Raw genomic sequence first — 16,436 nt, 5'->3', positions numbered from 1 at the left:
AAATACCACCAATTACCCATGCATACTCTGCTGACTTCATGCGTACGTGGGTACTCTAGTAATTACATGGATAATTGAGAAACTCCCTCAGTAGTCTAGTACGATCTGTCTACTCGAATTAATGTACTGTAGTACATTCAGGCCTACTTTTTCAGAGCAGATACCTTAATAATCAAGAATTTCGTTTATGCCATCCACGGCATGATCAAGAGTTATACTACCTGTGGTAAAGTACATTTCGCAATTTAGAGGCCTGATTTTCCTCAGAGCAGATGCTCCAACGTCAATGATTTAATATATGCCATATTTAACACAAAAATTCCTCAATGGTACGACTTTAAAGCGGATGTTCAATCCAAAAATTTATGTTTGAAGACTGGTATATTCTAACGATGATGCTGATCATAATGTTGGGAGCTAAACAAATGCTTCCCTTTTCTTCTTTGCACTTTCTCTTGCCATCCACCCATGAATCCCGAGAGCCTTTCACCCAAACCATCCTTCAATCCGTCCTTTCACTCCTCTTTTGTCCCCACACTTGGCCCACAACTCTCTGCCTTCCCTCACCGCATCATCTCAAACTTCAACGAGTCAGAATATAGTAGAGGTCCTCTTGCTGCGACCCTCATGCCTTTTATCAGCTGCGGGCTGCCTAATCAGTCTGAGAATAGGTCTGTCCCGACTTCTTGCAAACTGTGGTGCTCAGGCCTTGGTGCGAGTGGATCACCATCTCTGCCCTTGCCTCCGTTTGACCTATCCAGGGGCGTCCTACCCCTGAAACGATGATGGCATATTCTCTCCGCGTAAACCAAGTCCCAAACATCTGCGCCGCAACTCATTCTGGACTCAAGTTTTTATGCGAAAGCATCGTGAATTGGTTAGCCTAGCTGAGCTTAGGAGGTTCAAGCTTAGCATTTTCAATTTAACTCATCTAAACGTGTGCAAATTTTTTCGTCGAGTGAAACAGTGCAGATTGAGTCGGTATGATTTTTATTTTTTGTCCCCTGAATTTTCAACATCGTTCCTTAATCATTCTAAATCGCGCAACTAACGTCAGATAATTCCATGAGGCTACTTCCATCCCGTATCCCTGACGCATGCAGTACTTCATTCTTGCTACCATAGCCCTAGGATATTTATACCATATCAGGATCAACAAATACATCATACTAATGCGATGTGACATCATTATCACTGACAGATATTTTAAGATACGTATTCTTACCCTTCATTGAAATGCGGCCAGTAGGAATTCCTATCCTTTCTGTCAAAATATTTTTTTAATAAGTCTATTGTGAATGGTGGTGATTCAATAATTGGGATAATTTACTCATGGTTCTTTAAATTCCAGAGTTGCGAATTTCCTGCATAAATCCTCCGCAAACAAGCTAAATTAAGACAAGTATAGTTATTGCAGCTGTCTTACACCGGTATAATTAAATAAATATTATTAATAATTGAATGGAAACGTATCAAGAAAAATGTTATTACCGTATTTTGTTAATGGAAAAATGCATTTATAAAAGTTAACATTCACACGAGATGCATATTTTAGATGAGATGCATATTTTAGATAGAGATGCATATATAGAGAGAGACAATTATAATTTGCAAAGACTTACATTTAAATGTAGTATTTTGATAGGCTGTGATGACGTTAAAACAAATCGGCTTCAGCGAATGCTGGTGTTGTCGTAAAAATACGTTTCCTTAAAAATTAAGCGTGATATAGGCTTCAAGACCATACCTGGTACCGTGTAAATCAAGCACCATTTATTTAAAATTAACAAAATGGGTGCATCAAAAGAATTGACCATGATAGGTAGTAAATGTTCCCTATAAAATGCGTGAACTTGCTTGCACTGCGAATTGATGTTTTCCTTACCCAGCGTTCCTCACGCTGGAAGTATTTTAAATGAAAAAAAGCACATAAACCTGTAAATTTATTTTATTCATGACTTAAATAAAATTTTTTTGGACGATAATTCTCCATAGATATCAAGGAAATGATGTATTCGGACACGTTCTTCGGAAAATGGCACGCAAAAAGAATTTGCTTTTTTTACGCTGCAGCGCACTCCTACCCTGTTACACCATTCCCTCGACACAATCCCTTTATTTGCTTCACCCGCCCGTTTCCCTCGGAGACCCCTATTTGCACGGACATCAACCTCATTTAGCTCCACTGCGCGCCTTCCTGGCCCGACCGGGGCTTCCCCTCCCACCCCAAACCGCCCCCCACCTCCCGTCCCCTTCTCGCGTGCTCTTCGGAGAAATTAAGCTCGGCCAATTTCGCTCACGGGTACCTTTACCTTCCTCTTTCTTCTGCCGTATCTGGCTGGTGGGTACGAAATTAGGCAAATCAACAGTGGGAATGTGGGAGCGTTATTGGATAATTTTTACTGAAAGTATCTCCTGCTACGGATGGTATATTCAAGACCACACTTCGCGTGCAGAGATAAGAAAAGGGCTGCTTGAATAACTAGCAGAAATTAAGGTTAGTCATGTGGACTGTAGAGGATTCGGCAAAAACAAATTAGGTAGTAAAAATTTGGAGCGACTTGCATAGATTCAGTCACCCATCGTTTTAACCGTAAAGTTGGCTTGAAGCATGGGATGTGAGTATACACTGTTTTGAGTTATATATTTGCAATGAACAACACATAATTATGAAGAGTAATATGGTGAATAGAGATGTATTAAATGGTGTTCGGCGAGATGTTGTGGAACATATTGCAATGATAAATGAAAAATGAAAAACTTTTTGTATGTCCACAGTAGGTACCTATATATTATCGTACGACGCGTTTCAGCGAATCACCGTCGCCATCATGGGCATTTGTACCTGATGATGGCGAAAGTAATTCGCTGAAATGCGTCGTACGATAATAAATACCTACTGTGGACATACACAAAGTTTTTCATTTATCAATGTTGAATAGAGGTTCTCATGAGAAATAAATACGGCAGCAGTCGTGGATTTTTTATCATACCACTAATTCACAAAAGGAAACAATCAATTGCTGAGTTACAACTGCAGACAGAACTGAATTGTGGACACACATTCAAGCTAAGACCATGAGCTTTGAATGGCATTTCACCTTGAATCAGGTCGTTTAATTCTTGTTTTTATGCCTCTTCGTATTCAAAATATATATTTTTTATAATACGTATATAAATAGTCCGATGTTGACGTTCTTGCTACGAGAAGACAATAATGATTGGTGAGATGCGTGCTCAACAGTACATAGTTAAACAAGCCACTTTCGTGCGTTGCATATTCATGGATCTTTGGATCTTTAAAAATCTATGATATACAATGAATGCATCACAAATATAATGATTCCCTGGGATTAGTGCAATATCATAGAGCAATATTAGGCCTCAAGAATTAAGTAAAATTTCGTGAGCAGTTATTTGTGAAAAGAAAACTTTATTCATAGTTTAGCATGATCAGCTCTAAGTTATCACATTCCCCACGAGTCCTCACTTTTAGAAACAATAATTTTTCACGAGTGAAGAACTGAGGAGGTTAAAACAATGACTTTCAGAGTTATCCTCAAGTTCTTGCCTGAGAGGCCATATAAATCAGTCGTCATGCTAATTATCCCAACCCTAATTTGTCACCGTCACTTTGACTTTCGTGTTCCGAGGTAATTTCCCTTTACTCTCACCTCCAAGCGTATCCATTTAAACTCGTTTCTCTCCTTAATGTACATGCACTAAATTACGACTCTTAGTTTCTACGTTAAATCCAAATTTATTTTTATTTCATATACAGCCTGCGAGAAATAGGAATTTTTATAGCAAATGGTTAAACACAAGAAAAATCTAGGGATTGGTAAAAATAAGCTTTTCCGACGTGTCAACCTTTGCAGTCACCTTTTAACCGTACGTACCTAATAACTAATTTCAGCAGTATCTATAACGAAAGGAAAGCAAAAACTTCAGTTTAATATCTCTGTACTGAAACATTTTTGGTACACATATGGTCATTAAATTACAACCTATCCTGAGAAACTTATCGTCTAATACGACTTATAATTGAAGGAGAATATTTAAACTTACCAAATGACAGCCATATAAGTTTCAGAAAATAGATGAACGAAAAGTAAGGGCGTAAATATTACCACATGATTATTACATCACGATGGCATTATTCTTTTTTATTAGTTACTAATGATTTTAATTTATTTTGGTCCCCACTGTATGATAGGCCTAGAGATACCTCATAGGCCATTTAGGTATAAGTAATAACATTTAAATATATATGCCACTCAACGTAAAAATATTCATTATTAGGAATTTCAATGCTACTATAAAAATTAAGAAAGAAAAATCTTTTTGGCCATCAGCATTACCCCCAGATCTCTCCGTTCATTGAGGCAAAAAATATCACTGAAATTCTTGAATTTTTTAAATTGGCATCCCTTTTCCATATGTTTTTTCCCCATGGGACATCATATCTTATGACTCCCAACGGGGAGAGATCCACCCAAGTTCATTACCTTGAGGGCATCCTTCTTTGGCCGGCATGGTGATCCAATAATTTGAAATTTGATTTCATCGATATATTTTGGAAGGGCATACAGAGAGAGAGGGGGGGAGAGAGAAAGAGAGAGAGAGAGAGAGTTGGGTAGGGTTAGCGAAAGCCAAGATAGGAGTAAGATGTTCGGTATATACCTTATAATGAAGGGCAGCCGCAAAAATTATTTTCTTCCCTTCTAGTCTTTTCCTCCGTCAAAGCATGCGATTGATGACGAACAAAACTTTTTTACCTATGGCGCAGGAGCTATAAAAATGTACAGTCATCACATTTTTCTCAGTCCATGTATTTCAGTATTTCTTCGTGTATATCTGATTTCTCTCGTATTAATTTCTAAAATATGTTTCATTAATTCCTTCCCTGGAGACTTTCTCAGATGAAATGTGTAACAATGAATTACATGGTATTCAATTATAAATTACATTAGTAATTATAAAAAGACATTAGTATGTAGTAAACCCAATAACACGACCCAGTAACCCAATGACAAAACGTCCGCAGTCGACACAGATTGCTTGAAGAACCCAAAGGTAGGTACATTAATTTATTGATACCACACCATCTAATGCCTCACTTAGATTTGCAATACGCATCGTATATTAATATCCATTTAGATTGACTCGTGCTAAACGTTATTCATCCTCAATAGAATTCATGCGTGGAATATTTTTTAAAGAATTTCTATCATGCCAAGCCTTTCCATTCCACACTAAATCATCACGTAACTATGGTGATTGAATGGCTAGCTGTACCACTGCCGTTTGATGCTGTATATGGTCCTTTCATATAGACTTGACACATGAAGCACATGAATAAAATGAGCACAAAATATATCAATAATAATCATGATCTAAAAGTTAAATGGTGATAATATACAAACCTTCATTTCATAAATTCATCATGTCCTGACAAGTATCGCCGACTCCATATTGGAAGTTCATACTGTTCTCCCCGACACCTGTTTCTAGATCACCAACCAATTCCAGCACCACCGCTAACACGAATGACTTCTACGTCCCATCGAACAAGCCCATCCCGGCAGATTAAGCCGCAATTTGGCTTCGGCCGATGTCGGGACCCCCTATGTGGGGGACCACTTTAACCGCCTTCGAGGCAAGCGATATTCATCAAAATTAACCACCGGCACTTGGCACATGGGAACGTGGGCCCTCTCTTTCCAACTCAGCCGAAAACCGCCCTTCCAATCCACGCGCGTCCCACACCAATCTCCTAACTGGTTCCTCTCTCCCCCATTTAACCGATAACCACGGCCTTCCTTCCCTGATAGCTGTTCTTAGTGGGGGGCCATCAAGAGAGGGGCAAGTGAAAATCCAATAACCTCCTCTTCTTTCTATTTCTCTTGAGCCGAGCGAGGTTTAATATTAGTGATACGTAATGGAGGGGGTAAGGAGAGGAGGCGCTAAGCGCTTTTGGGGATGAAGTATATTCAGAAGATGTACAGGATGATACTGAGGCCGACAGAGTTTGAGGCTTTAGATCGACCTTTCTCAACGGCTCTCCGTCTTCGCTCCCGATATCCCAAGCCGGCTCCAACTCATGTCCACTTTAGGATCCTAAATAGAGGTTGAGGGCGCGTGAGAGGCTCTAACGAGGAAAGCAATCTCAATCACCTTCCCATCTCAAGGATCTTGATGGCACATTCTCGACTAACCGCGCTCCTATCTTGTATCTGCACTTCGAACATTCACTAACTTCCATCCATTTGGCCTCTTCGTCATCATCCATGGAGTGGAATTCTTTGCAAAATTCAATGACCCTTTTTCCCACTTTATTGGATTCATCACTTAAAGGTGGTTAAGGGGATCAAAAGAATATCACAATAAACTGGCTTAAAAAGGCGACTTCGTCAATAAGAATTCCCTAAAGGTATTTTCATCGGGTTTATTCAGGTATTCATAAAATTTGATTTGAAAAAACTCATTGTCACTTTGACTGTGAGAAAAATTAACTCTAATCCTGTAAGGATCCTCTGATGACATATCTTTCCCATAATCACCTTTTAACCAGACACTCGTTAGTTTTATTTCAAGGAGAACCTGAGCCCACCATATTTCTACGTTAAGCTACATATGTTTTTCGGGTACATTCTTAATGATACCATTCCTATACTTATCTCGCATTACTATCTTATTATACATTGCATTTCCATGGAGCATTGCGAATGTTGACATTTTTAATTCGGCCGAGAGTCTTTTGTGTAACGCTTTGTAAATCCAATATAGGTACAATACCTAGCATCACTGCTATATGTTAAGTTCATTCAATAAAATTCCGTCTGCGTAAAGCATTTATTAAATAGCGAATTACAGGCCTTGTATTCTAGCATTTATAGCTTGAAAAGAATCTGTGTAATACTTAGTGAATAGTAAATTCCTCGATCACGGTATTCAAGTGACTTTTTTCTCCTAGTTTTGGACATAGTATTGCTCGGTTTTTCGCACAAGGAGTTATTGAAAACTTGAATTGCAAAATTTTATATTAGTTGATTCACTCATGGGTACACATTCACTTATGGAAATTACATAAAAATTCTGATAATTTCCGATTGTTCGAATCCCGGTCAAATAAAATATTTTTCCCACAGTGGAATCTTTACACTTACATGTGTACTTGTGGCCGAGCACGTGGAGATATCTCTGTGGCTAATTTTTAGTTATTTCCCTGGAAAACTTCCTTATACTCCATAAAGTAGGGTTCTCAGTTCTAACTCGAGATAAAGTACGTGTTTATTCTGTTAAACACTTCGCATTACATGGATACATGAAATGAAAATTAACACGAATTCATGAAATAACAGTTAACATGAATTCATGCAATGAAAAATTTTGTAAAAAATTCATGAAATGAAAAAAATCGTAACGTGAATTCAGTTGTGTGTGGTGACGTTAATTCTGTTTTTTTTTGTGCGAGCACAATCATCGTTATTTGAGGAAGGCATTCATTTTCTTCTGTCTCCCAGGTTAGCGAGAAGTCGCTGAGGTGGTACACGGGTCCTCGTTCGCTCCTGCACCGCCGGAAGCATGGACACCACCACCATCACCATCACAACCACTACGGCCGAGGCAGCGTGGGTGGCGTGGGCAGGGGAGGGCACCGCAGCCGCAACCAGTACAGGGTGTACTCCGAGGAAGAGCTCCACGACGACATGCGGGACGGTGACGACCTTTACATGGGAATCGACGCACGGCCGTTGGCACTCGCTACCTTCTCATTGATCCCTTCCTCTACGACTGTTCAGCTCACTTACCATGTAAGAAACACGATATTATTAGCATTTAGTTCTTGGGAAATAAGCCCTACGGAATATTCTGCACACCCACGTCGTAGTGAGAGCTTTCTCCAGGATATTTCGATCAAGTTTTTTTCAATGATTTCTCAAAAATATTGTTTGAATAATATTTAAATCATTACTTCATTCTTTTTTATAATTTAAATAGTTAAATTTAATTTCGATCTTCTACTTTAATCATTTACTGCTGCCTCGGTGATCATAAGAGTCAAGTAAGAGATAAGAACCCATTAATGGTATCCATAAAGCTTACACTGGTGATCCTGCGCGGAGGAACTTATCTAACAGGCTAAGAAGATCTAGCTATTTCGAAAGGAGAATCATAATTTTAAGATAAGGCAAGGCAGCTGCAAAATGCAATAAAAACTCTCTTTCTGAAAGAGAATAGTGGCAGAGATCACCCGTGAAAATATTGGAGCCCTTTCCAATACTTGCATTTTTTAACACGAGGCTGAAAAAATTGAAATTTGAGGGTCCTTTTGTATTTTTTTGATTTTGTGTTTTGAGCATATTCCACACGCTCAATTACATTTCATAATCTTTCCATTAGGTGGACCATGATATGTCAATTTATAAAACGCAGGCGACTAAATGGATGGCCTTCGCAGTTAAAAAAAGATTATTTAATCTATTTTTTCTAAAATTTTGGTGTTCACCGATGTTAATTATAATTTCATTAATAATAATTAACTCTGTTACACGCATCATCATAATTAAAGTGGTGTCAATAAAAATATAAGTACAAAAAGCTTGGAACAATAAATTCTGTGGAAATTACGAAATTTGATCATTCAAATATTAATGCTAAACATTTCCACGAAAGTACTCCTGCATTCTTCAATTTCTGAGAAAATCAGGTGTAACTCTAACAGATGTGCGACTGTTTAAAGTAAAATATATCACTCTTCTGAACTGATATGCAAAACTATATTCTCGATTCTCCATCAAGAGCTTTAGTCAGTAGAAAATTAATTCATACGCTAAATGGATTAAAAATTTTAATTACTATGAAATCTGTAACGTATTTAATAAATCAAAAAATAAAGTTTATTTACAGCAGGCATAGCTCAGCGGTCTTTTAATTGAAGTCTTGAATTTGGCACTTATTCATTTGTGAAAACATTATTTTTCTTAGCTCGCAATTCAACTTCCACGCACGTGCTCTAATGCTGAAAAAAGGAAGAAAATACTGCTTTAATTCGAATTTCACGTAAGCAGAAGTAATCACTTTCTCCGTGATCACATGAGCCCACATCTCAAATAATTCAAAGATAATTTACGCTTTGAATATGCAAACTTTTGGAACCATTGTCTCCGGATTCTAGATGACATTAATTTGAGCTGCGAACTGAAGTAATTACTCAAACTAATTGCTTGAATTTTTGGAACCAAATTAATTGCTCTGTATACAATAGCACAGGCGCGCCGGCAGCGCTCCTCAAAATTTGTGATGGAGTTTACTAATTTATTTTCCTGTGGTGCTGAATCATTTCAGATATCTGAAGAGAGTGCCCTCGAAGGAGTAACAGAGGGTGACAATGAAGTTACTTCCAATGGTTACGAGGGGAGTACAATCATCAATGGTCGTATAGCTATCACATGCTTGGCTACCATTCCCGCCTTCCTTGGTTCCAGCTCAAAGGCTCACGAGTATGCAGACCATCGGCTTACATCAGTTGACGGTAATTAAAACTTTGAATTTAGTATTGCTCAATTTCTTTGTTAGAAGAGCTTACCATGGATAAATATTCTTCTTCGGATGATTTTATAGAGCTAGAAAAAATGAAAAACACCAGATAATCACACGATTAATAGGGCATCATTTCATTTTCCCCTTCTTCTGGAATTGCAGTGTGAGATTTGACATTTTTGTCGTTTAATTCACCATTTATTCTTCTGGGAAACTATCTATGGTACAGTCTCTTTTTAGCAGTTCTGAACTTTCAGTATAAGAGTTATTTTGCTCTTTTGAAATAAATAGTTCCATAATAGATTTTAGGAAAATAGATTTTAGGGAGTTCGCGGTGAACCATTTGGTCACCTTAATAATGACTATGTAGTAGTTGAAACCTGGGTTGGCAAGTGAAACTGAACGTAAATGTTTGGTTTCGACCCGGAGGGAAATGAAAATAAGAAGCCTAGGTTTAGTTTCGCTTGCGAATGAAATTAAAATCACCAAGGAGTTTAGTTTCGTCCCGGGACTAAACTTAACTCCCGGGAACGAGACTAAATTAATCGAAACTCCGCTACTCATATTTATATTTCGATCCCAGAGGTTGAGTGGAGGGGGATGAGAGGGAATAGTTTCGACCCATAATGTTTGACATACGTGTAGAGAGGTTAAAACATTGAGCTTAAAAAAGTTTACTTTTACAGTTTTCCTGTTAGCGGTAAAAATATGGGTGTCCCATGCATCTAATGGCGGTAGGATGAATCTTTACTATATTCAGCCATACTTCGTACTCGGTGTGTGGGTCGAAACTAAACTGTTCGAAGGTGAAGCACGCGGTCCCTCCGGTGCGAAACATTATCTGCGTTTTGTTTCGTTTCAAAGTTTTAGTTTAGTTTCCACCCGAAGTAGTTTTGTCTCCGATTTCGTTTCGACCCTGAGTTTAGCTCCCAGAGTTTAGATCAATTTCGTTTAATTTATACATTCCGCTCCCTGTAACGAATTATTGAAATTTTATTGGTGAAGACATTCGTTTCACTTGCCAACCCTGGTTGAAACCCAGGGTCGGAGTAATGAAAAAGTTTTATGGAGCTTTACATAGTGATTTATTCCGCGCTACAATTATTTTAGTTTGCAGTTAGTTTCCATGATCTTACAGAGATCAGGACCCAAGGGGGGTCCTCTGAGGGTTACAACGCTCCGGGGCCAGGAACCAAGTCAGAGACTTACACGCCCGCGCTCCCGGGGAGGGGTTTGGATGGGAAGGAAAAAGGAAAGAGGCCCCACCGCGATAGGAGCCCGACGACGCCTCTGGGATAGGGATAGGGTTGGAAGGGAGGGACGGAGTACACCCTCGCCGCTATAGAAGTGACCAGAGCCCACTAAATAGCAACACCCGGCATCAGTCAGTTATGTGCCAACGATTTTGGAGGATTTTCCTATGAAAAAGAAAAACCCATTTTAAATAGCTGGATTTCCATGATCTTACAATAAAATCAAACCGCCATTAGTTAAATTACTTTCCGGTGTTTATTATATGGAATATTTTCTTATTTCAGTGGATGTGATAGTTCCAGCCAAGGCTCCCCCGGTGAAGGAGGAACCGATCATTGAAGAACCAGTCGAAGTGCTCTTGTTCAGCAGTGCAGCTCAACATCCTCTATCCTTTCTCTCAGCATTTGCGTTATATTTACCAATTTTGATCGCTCTCTCCTCTATCATTCTTCCTTCCCTGGATCTGAATGCGTATGTGCCAACTCAGAGCAAACGCCAAGCAAGCATGACACGACTCCTCCTGGCTTCAAGCAGAAATTTGAACCACGCCTGTCCATGCCGATGATTTGAGACTGATGAATGGTGGGCATTAATTTTTTATGGTTGACCATGCCTGAAACTGCTTTTAATCATGATCAAATTGACGTCATGAATAATGCCAAAGGCTAATTCCCCCCGATCTCAAATCAATCTCTTCCTCTTAATTGTCATTCTGACCATTGAGATGCACCCCACGTGGAAAATCTAATGATCTCTGGCCTAATGTCCTTTGTAACCCAACGTATTTCCCCTATCCTTTTTATACATTACGTGAACAGCACAAAAAAATCTTATCTTCTGAAACGAAAAGAAAATGGGATCATTCCATTTTGTACTAATGAGTTGGTATTCTTGTAGGTTTTGCCAGAAGAGTGGTCAACGGTGGCATTCATGTTAGATGTCTTAAAAATTTAAGAACTCATGGATAAGCTTTTGTCAATTTGTGAGTGAGCTCTTGAGAGGCCAGCAATAAGGTGGATTACGATCAGAAAATGCAAACAATAGCTTTCAATGAATTTGGAGGGGATATTCAGGGGTTAAGCTTTTTATTAATTCAAGAAAATGCCGAAAGGCATATTTTTTCGTGAGGTTACAAATTAAAAAAAAAGTTCCGACATCAGAAGCATGGTGCTGGAGGTATTTGGCAATTGATTGATTATTTGTCTAATGTCATTCTTGTTGCTGTTTATCATACGTGCCCATGTATATCTGTTGGATGTTGCATGTTTTCACTTTAATGCCCTCTCCTCGAAAATTGCAGGCTTTTTGTGTTGTATTGTTGACTTACACATTTTCCTTTCTGGCATCACGACTTCCACTGATTGTTTAGATGGTACAATTACAATTTTCTCTCGAAGAGCCATTCTTACTTTGGGTACAATGAAGGTGTTTCTCGTTGTGTAGTCATAAAAATGTGGCAGTGACAATGTGAATATTTCCTAGGCTGTTAATATCAGCTTCATTAAGTGCTAAAAACAAAGGTAATTGTAATACGATCGCTAGTTTTATTGATGTGAGATGTGTTGGCCATTTGAATGTTGAAAAATTAATGTTATTCATAATATGCTATTTTTATGTAATCTTTTATTAAAGCACTATTTTATATGATTGTGTTTGATTGTTTCTCTTCCAAGTGCTAATGACTTTCCTCAAATGATATAATTTTCATTTAATGAAGTATTTGAAGTAGTGAGATTTATAATTCTTCAACAATCACAGGAAAACGAATTATGGCTATAGTTATTAACGAGCTAGATGTTTTAATTAAATGGTCTACTGATAAATATGACTATTTAGATGAATAATTTAAGAGGAGACTTATTCAACCGTTATGCGAAACCAGTACCTGATTATTATATCCTTACACAGGACCCCATTTCATAGATATATGTGTCGTAATACTGTTTTAGTCAGTGATCGAGAGCTATTTTAAGAGATAGTATTTAGGAGAAACAAAACACGTGCTTCGATTCAAAACGCAATTTGAGATCTTGCCGTTCAATGGTTATAGACTTTCAAAAGAAGATATAAAGTGGCCCCATGCTTACGCTATTGAAATTTTTTCCCAACTCAGGCATCAACAGCTGTAATACATGCATAATTACAGTTGGTAACCAAGAGAGTACCTCTCTCCTTAAAGACTAGTAATGACTCAACATAGGTCTCCTCAGGTGATTATTCAAATCTTGTCCCCCAAAATTCTTTTCGTGGCTGATTTATCCTATTCCTCTGAAAATCCAAAAACCACTTGAACTATAGTGACTTAAATCATGGTTTTGATTAACAAAGTCACACTGCATTCAGCAATGCCTAAAGACTACATCGTTAGAACATATTCAGATAAGTGAGGCATCAACAGTCATTGCATTGAAAAAAGTGAGTCTGTGACACACGTATAATGCGAAGATTTTCAGACGAAATTGAATTTTTGCATTTCTTTTGAAACCATTTGAGTATAACTCTTCCCCGTGCTAAACGATTATAAGTGCTGTACCCTATTCATTTTCTGCGTGAAACTCGTAATTCTTGCGAACGTCGAGTCTCTTGGTGGCCTACATATTCCTTTCTAAAATAGCTTGCTTGCAAGTAAAATGATCACTCAGAATGCATAAAAGAGCATATTGCTGCCATCATTCAGAGTTTCTCGCGGATGAATAGATCTTCGTGTTCATTTAAGATACGAACGCTGCAGTACAAAGGATGGTAGAATCAGTTACGAAACCGCAAATGCATCCTCATTTCTCATTACTCAATTGATTGGTTGAAGGAAAGTCACCGGACGTAGAATGTATCACATTTATGCGTTCATGTAATTCTCATTTGACTTGCGGTTACGTTTTATAGATAGAGATTTTTACCAGTTATCATTCACATCAGTATGCTGCCGTCTAGTGGTCCCAAATTGACAGAAGTTGGTCAAAATTAATGACGCGCTCATATTACCCAACTTAAAAAAGATTATAGCGCGGCGCTGGAAGAGATTTGAACACTAATTTGGAAGCATATGCTTGACGGATGAGTAAGTGGCGTGACCTCTCCAGTATTTCCTCTGTTTGTGAAATACAACCAGTTGAGATGAATACGTGTTTCACTAATGCACGCGGTTTTATATTTATCTCAATTGCCCCCGAAAAGAGCACAGTGAGGCCATTACACCGGGAGTTTTAACAATCAACAACAGACCATCACATCCATGTCCTGGAAAGGCCAACCTATCCAGTTGGGACTCCAACCCGCGAACGTATGGTAAGCGAGAACTTATCCTCTCCGCCACCGAGGCCGACGAGAAGTTACCATAATGAGATAATTTCTTATCGCGCGATGAACATTTCACTTGAAAAATTTGTGTATTCTTATTTCGCCATGTCAGGTTTATTTAAACTTTGTTCGAATATCTGTGCTGCTCTCTCTTTAAATCATAAAAGTGGTAATTTATATTATTTATTCGTATCAGTGTGTCTCAATCTCTCGGTATAAGTTGCTTGCAAGTATAACGATCAATCAGAATGCATAAAAGTTCATATTGCTGCCATCTTTCAGAGTTTCTCCCGGATGAATACGTCTTCGTGTTCATTTAAGGTACGAACTCTGCAGTACAAAATATGATAAACTCTTTCTCGGTAAAACTGTAGCTGAAAGATAATATTACGCCTGATGGCAGCTCTCACGAGGAAGGGAAACCTTGTGATAGAAATATTGAATAACCATATCAAAGATATCAGTCGTGGTCTATATTATCTGCCTCATCGGTGATAAGGTGAGGAATTGTTTTTTTTTCTCAGGAAGACCTGGCTAAGATTTTGTAGCACCTCAGATTCCCCGGTATGATCGAAAGGAGAGAAGTAGAAGCACCTTAGCTTCTCATCCCCGAGCATCATCTCATACTCGCACGTAAGCTTGCGCGGAGTGGGCTAGAACATGGTGAAAAGTCTTTGAACTTTTCCGCCCCTCTCTTGAGTCGAGAAGTTGGATTAATATGGACATAGAAGGAGGAGAATCTTTTGTTCTCGTGGAGTGGGTATGCAGAATTTCGGGATACTTCTCAACCCACTGGTCTTTCTGACTGGATTGGGTAACACCCCCAATTCTTGTTCCTAATTGTAATCCCTCCTCACCATCCTCTTCCCAATCGCCGTTCTCTTTATTCCATTCACTCGCATCTCTCTACAACTCCCTTCTCCCATTTCTGAAAGCCCTCTTCATTCACCTCGGTCCACCAAATTAATGAGAATTTGATTCCGTATTTCCTATAATCGCTGACTTCAATAGGGTGTTATGAGCTCGATGAGGTTTTTCTCTTTAAATGGAACGTTTCTAAGTGTGGGAAAAGATTTTTATCCCTGAGGTATACGTAACTTATGAGCGGCCTTTCTTACTGGACGAGTTTCGCGGACACACTATGGCGTCCTAATTACATTGTTATGTGGTTTGGTTCTTATAGCTTTGGTTATATTATTTCATAGAGTTATTTGTTTGGAGCTTTTATTTTATATTAGTCGTTTTGTATTGTGGCTATGGAAGCTATATTTTTTTAATAAATGCACACGTATTTGGGTTTAACGACAATAGAGTGCACATCACATTGAGTTTGGTGCTCTTATTTCGTTCTTTTATTTACTTAAGTTTAAAAAAACCTCGTAAAAACCGTTACTCTTGAGGCAGGTTTCTTTCTATAAGGAACATTGGGCCCATTTTTCTTTTACTGCTGGTCGAATCTGACCTAAATGCAAGAAATAAAGTAAAGCTAGATTTTATACTCAATTTATCATTTTAATTTAGAATTAAAGTCTGAATTCCAAGAATTCCATTTAACATTTAAAATTTGAAGACATGAGGCATAACTTTGATGAGCCATAACTTTGTCTCACACCTTAGTTATACCTGAAAAATGTCAAGTTCATGAGCACCTATATGACTTGTATGAAATAGAGCTCCAAATACAAATATTTTCAAATACTTTAAATACAGTTTCACATCTTGTCAGAATCTAAAAATATGTGTTTAAAAAACAGAGAGAAAAAGCTTTTTGCGTATTTTTTATTTGAATTTTGAGTAAACAGTGAATAATTTCCGCATATATTTTTCAATGGCCCAAAAAACGTTTTACGAATATACAGTGTTTTTGAAAAGTTGTTGTAGTGTGAAAAGTAGCAAAAGATATTTCACAAGAAAGAGGACGATGTGAATAAAGCAAATTTCAGTGGCGTAAAAGAATAAAGAAGTGGGATGAGTTAGTGAAAATAAAATTAAAACATGGAAAGCCCAGAGAAACGAAAAAAGAAGTAGAGTTAAGACGAAAAAAGACGCAAATGAAGTGAGAATTGGCGTTGGATGAGAAACTGGAGAATGGGATGTCTGGGTGGGGGAGATGGGAGTAGGATGTAGAATCCAAAATTAATTGAGTTCTCTTCCGTCTCCCTCGTCCAGGGAGGGCTTGATTTTGGAGTGGGGGTAAGAGAGGAAACGGAACAGCACGACCCATGTTCTCTCCGCAGCCCACGCTCCAATGTCCGACATTGGAGCGTGGACGGAAGTATTAACAAAGATCATCGAGACACTTTCTTTCAAAGCCTATTAATTATTCTAATTTCCTTCTC

The 16,436-nt window shown here is 38.3% G+C and overlaps 1 protein-coding gene across 1 annotated transcript in view; it reads left to right on the top strand.

The window, feature by feature from the left end:
• The window catches only part of LOC124157890, a 156,136-nt gene extending 143,692 nt beyond the window's left edge, over positions 1–12,444 (top strand). The window contains exons 6-8 of the mRNA XM_046532956.1: positions 7,527–7,817; positions 9,352–9,538; positions 11,085–12,444. Of these exons, the coding sequence (XP_046388912.1) occupies positions 7,527–7,817; positions 9,352–9,538; positions 11,085–11,365 (759 nt within the window). The 3' untranslated portion in view covers positions 11,366–12,444. The remainder of the gene's footprint in view (positions 1–7,526; positions 7,818–9,351; positions 9,539–11,084) is intronic.
• Positions 12,445–16,436: the final 3,992 nt, after the last annotated feature.

The sequence above is a fragment of the Ischnura elegans genome, chromosome 4 (genome assembly GCF_921293095.1).
Source record: "Ischnura elegans chromosome 4, ioIscEleg1.1, whole genome shotgun sequence".
NCBI classification, from domain to species: domain Eukaryota; kingdom Metazoa; phylum Arthropoda; class Insecta; order Odonata; family Coenagrionidae; genus Ischnura; species Ischnura elegans.
The sequence above is the reverse complement of the archived record's forward strand: the minus strand, read 5'-3'. Positions and strand labels throughout refer to the sequence as shown.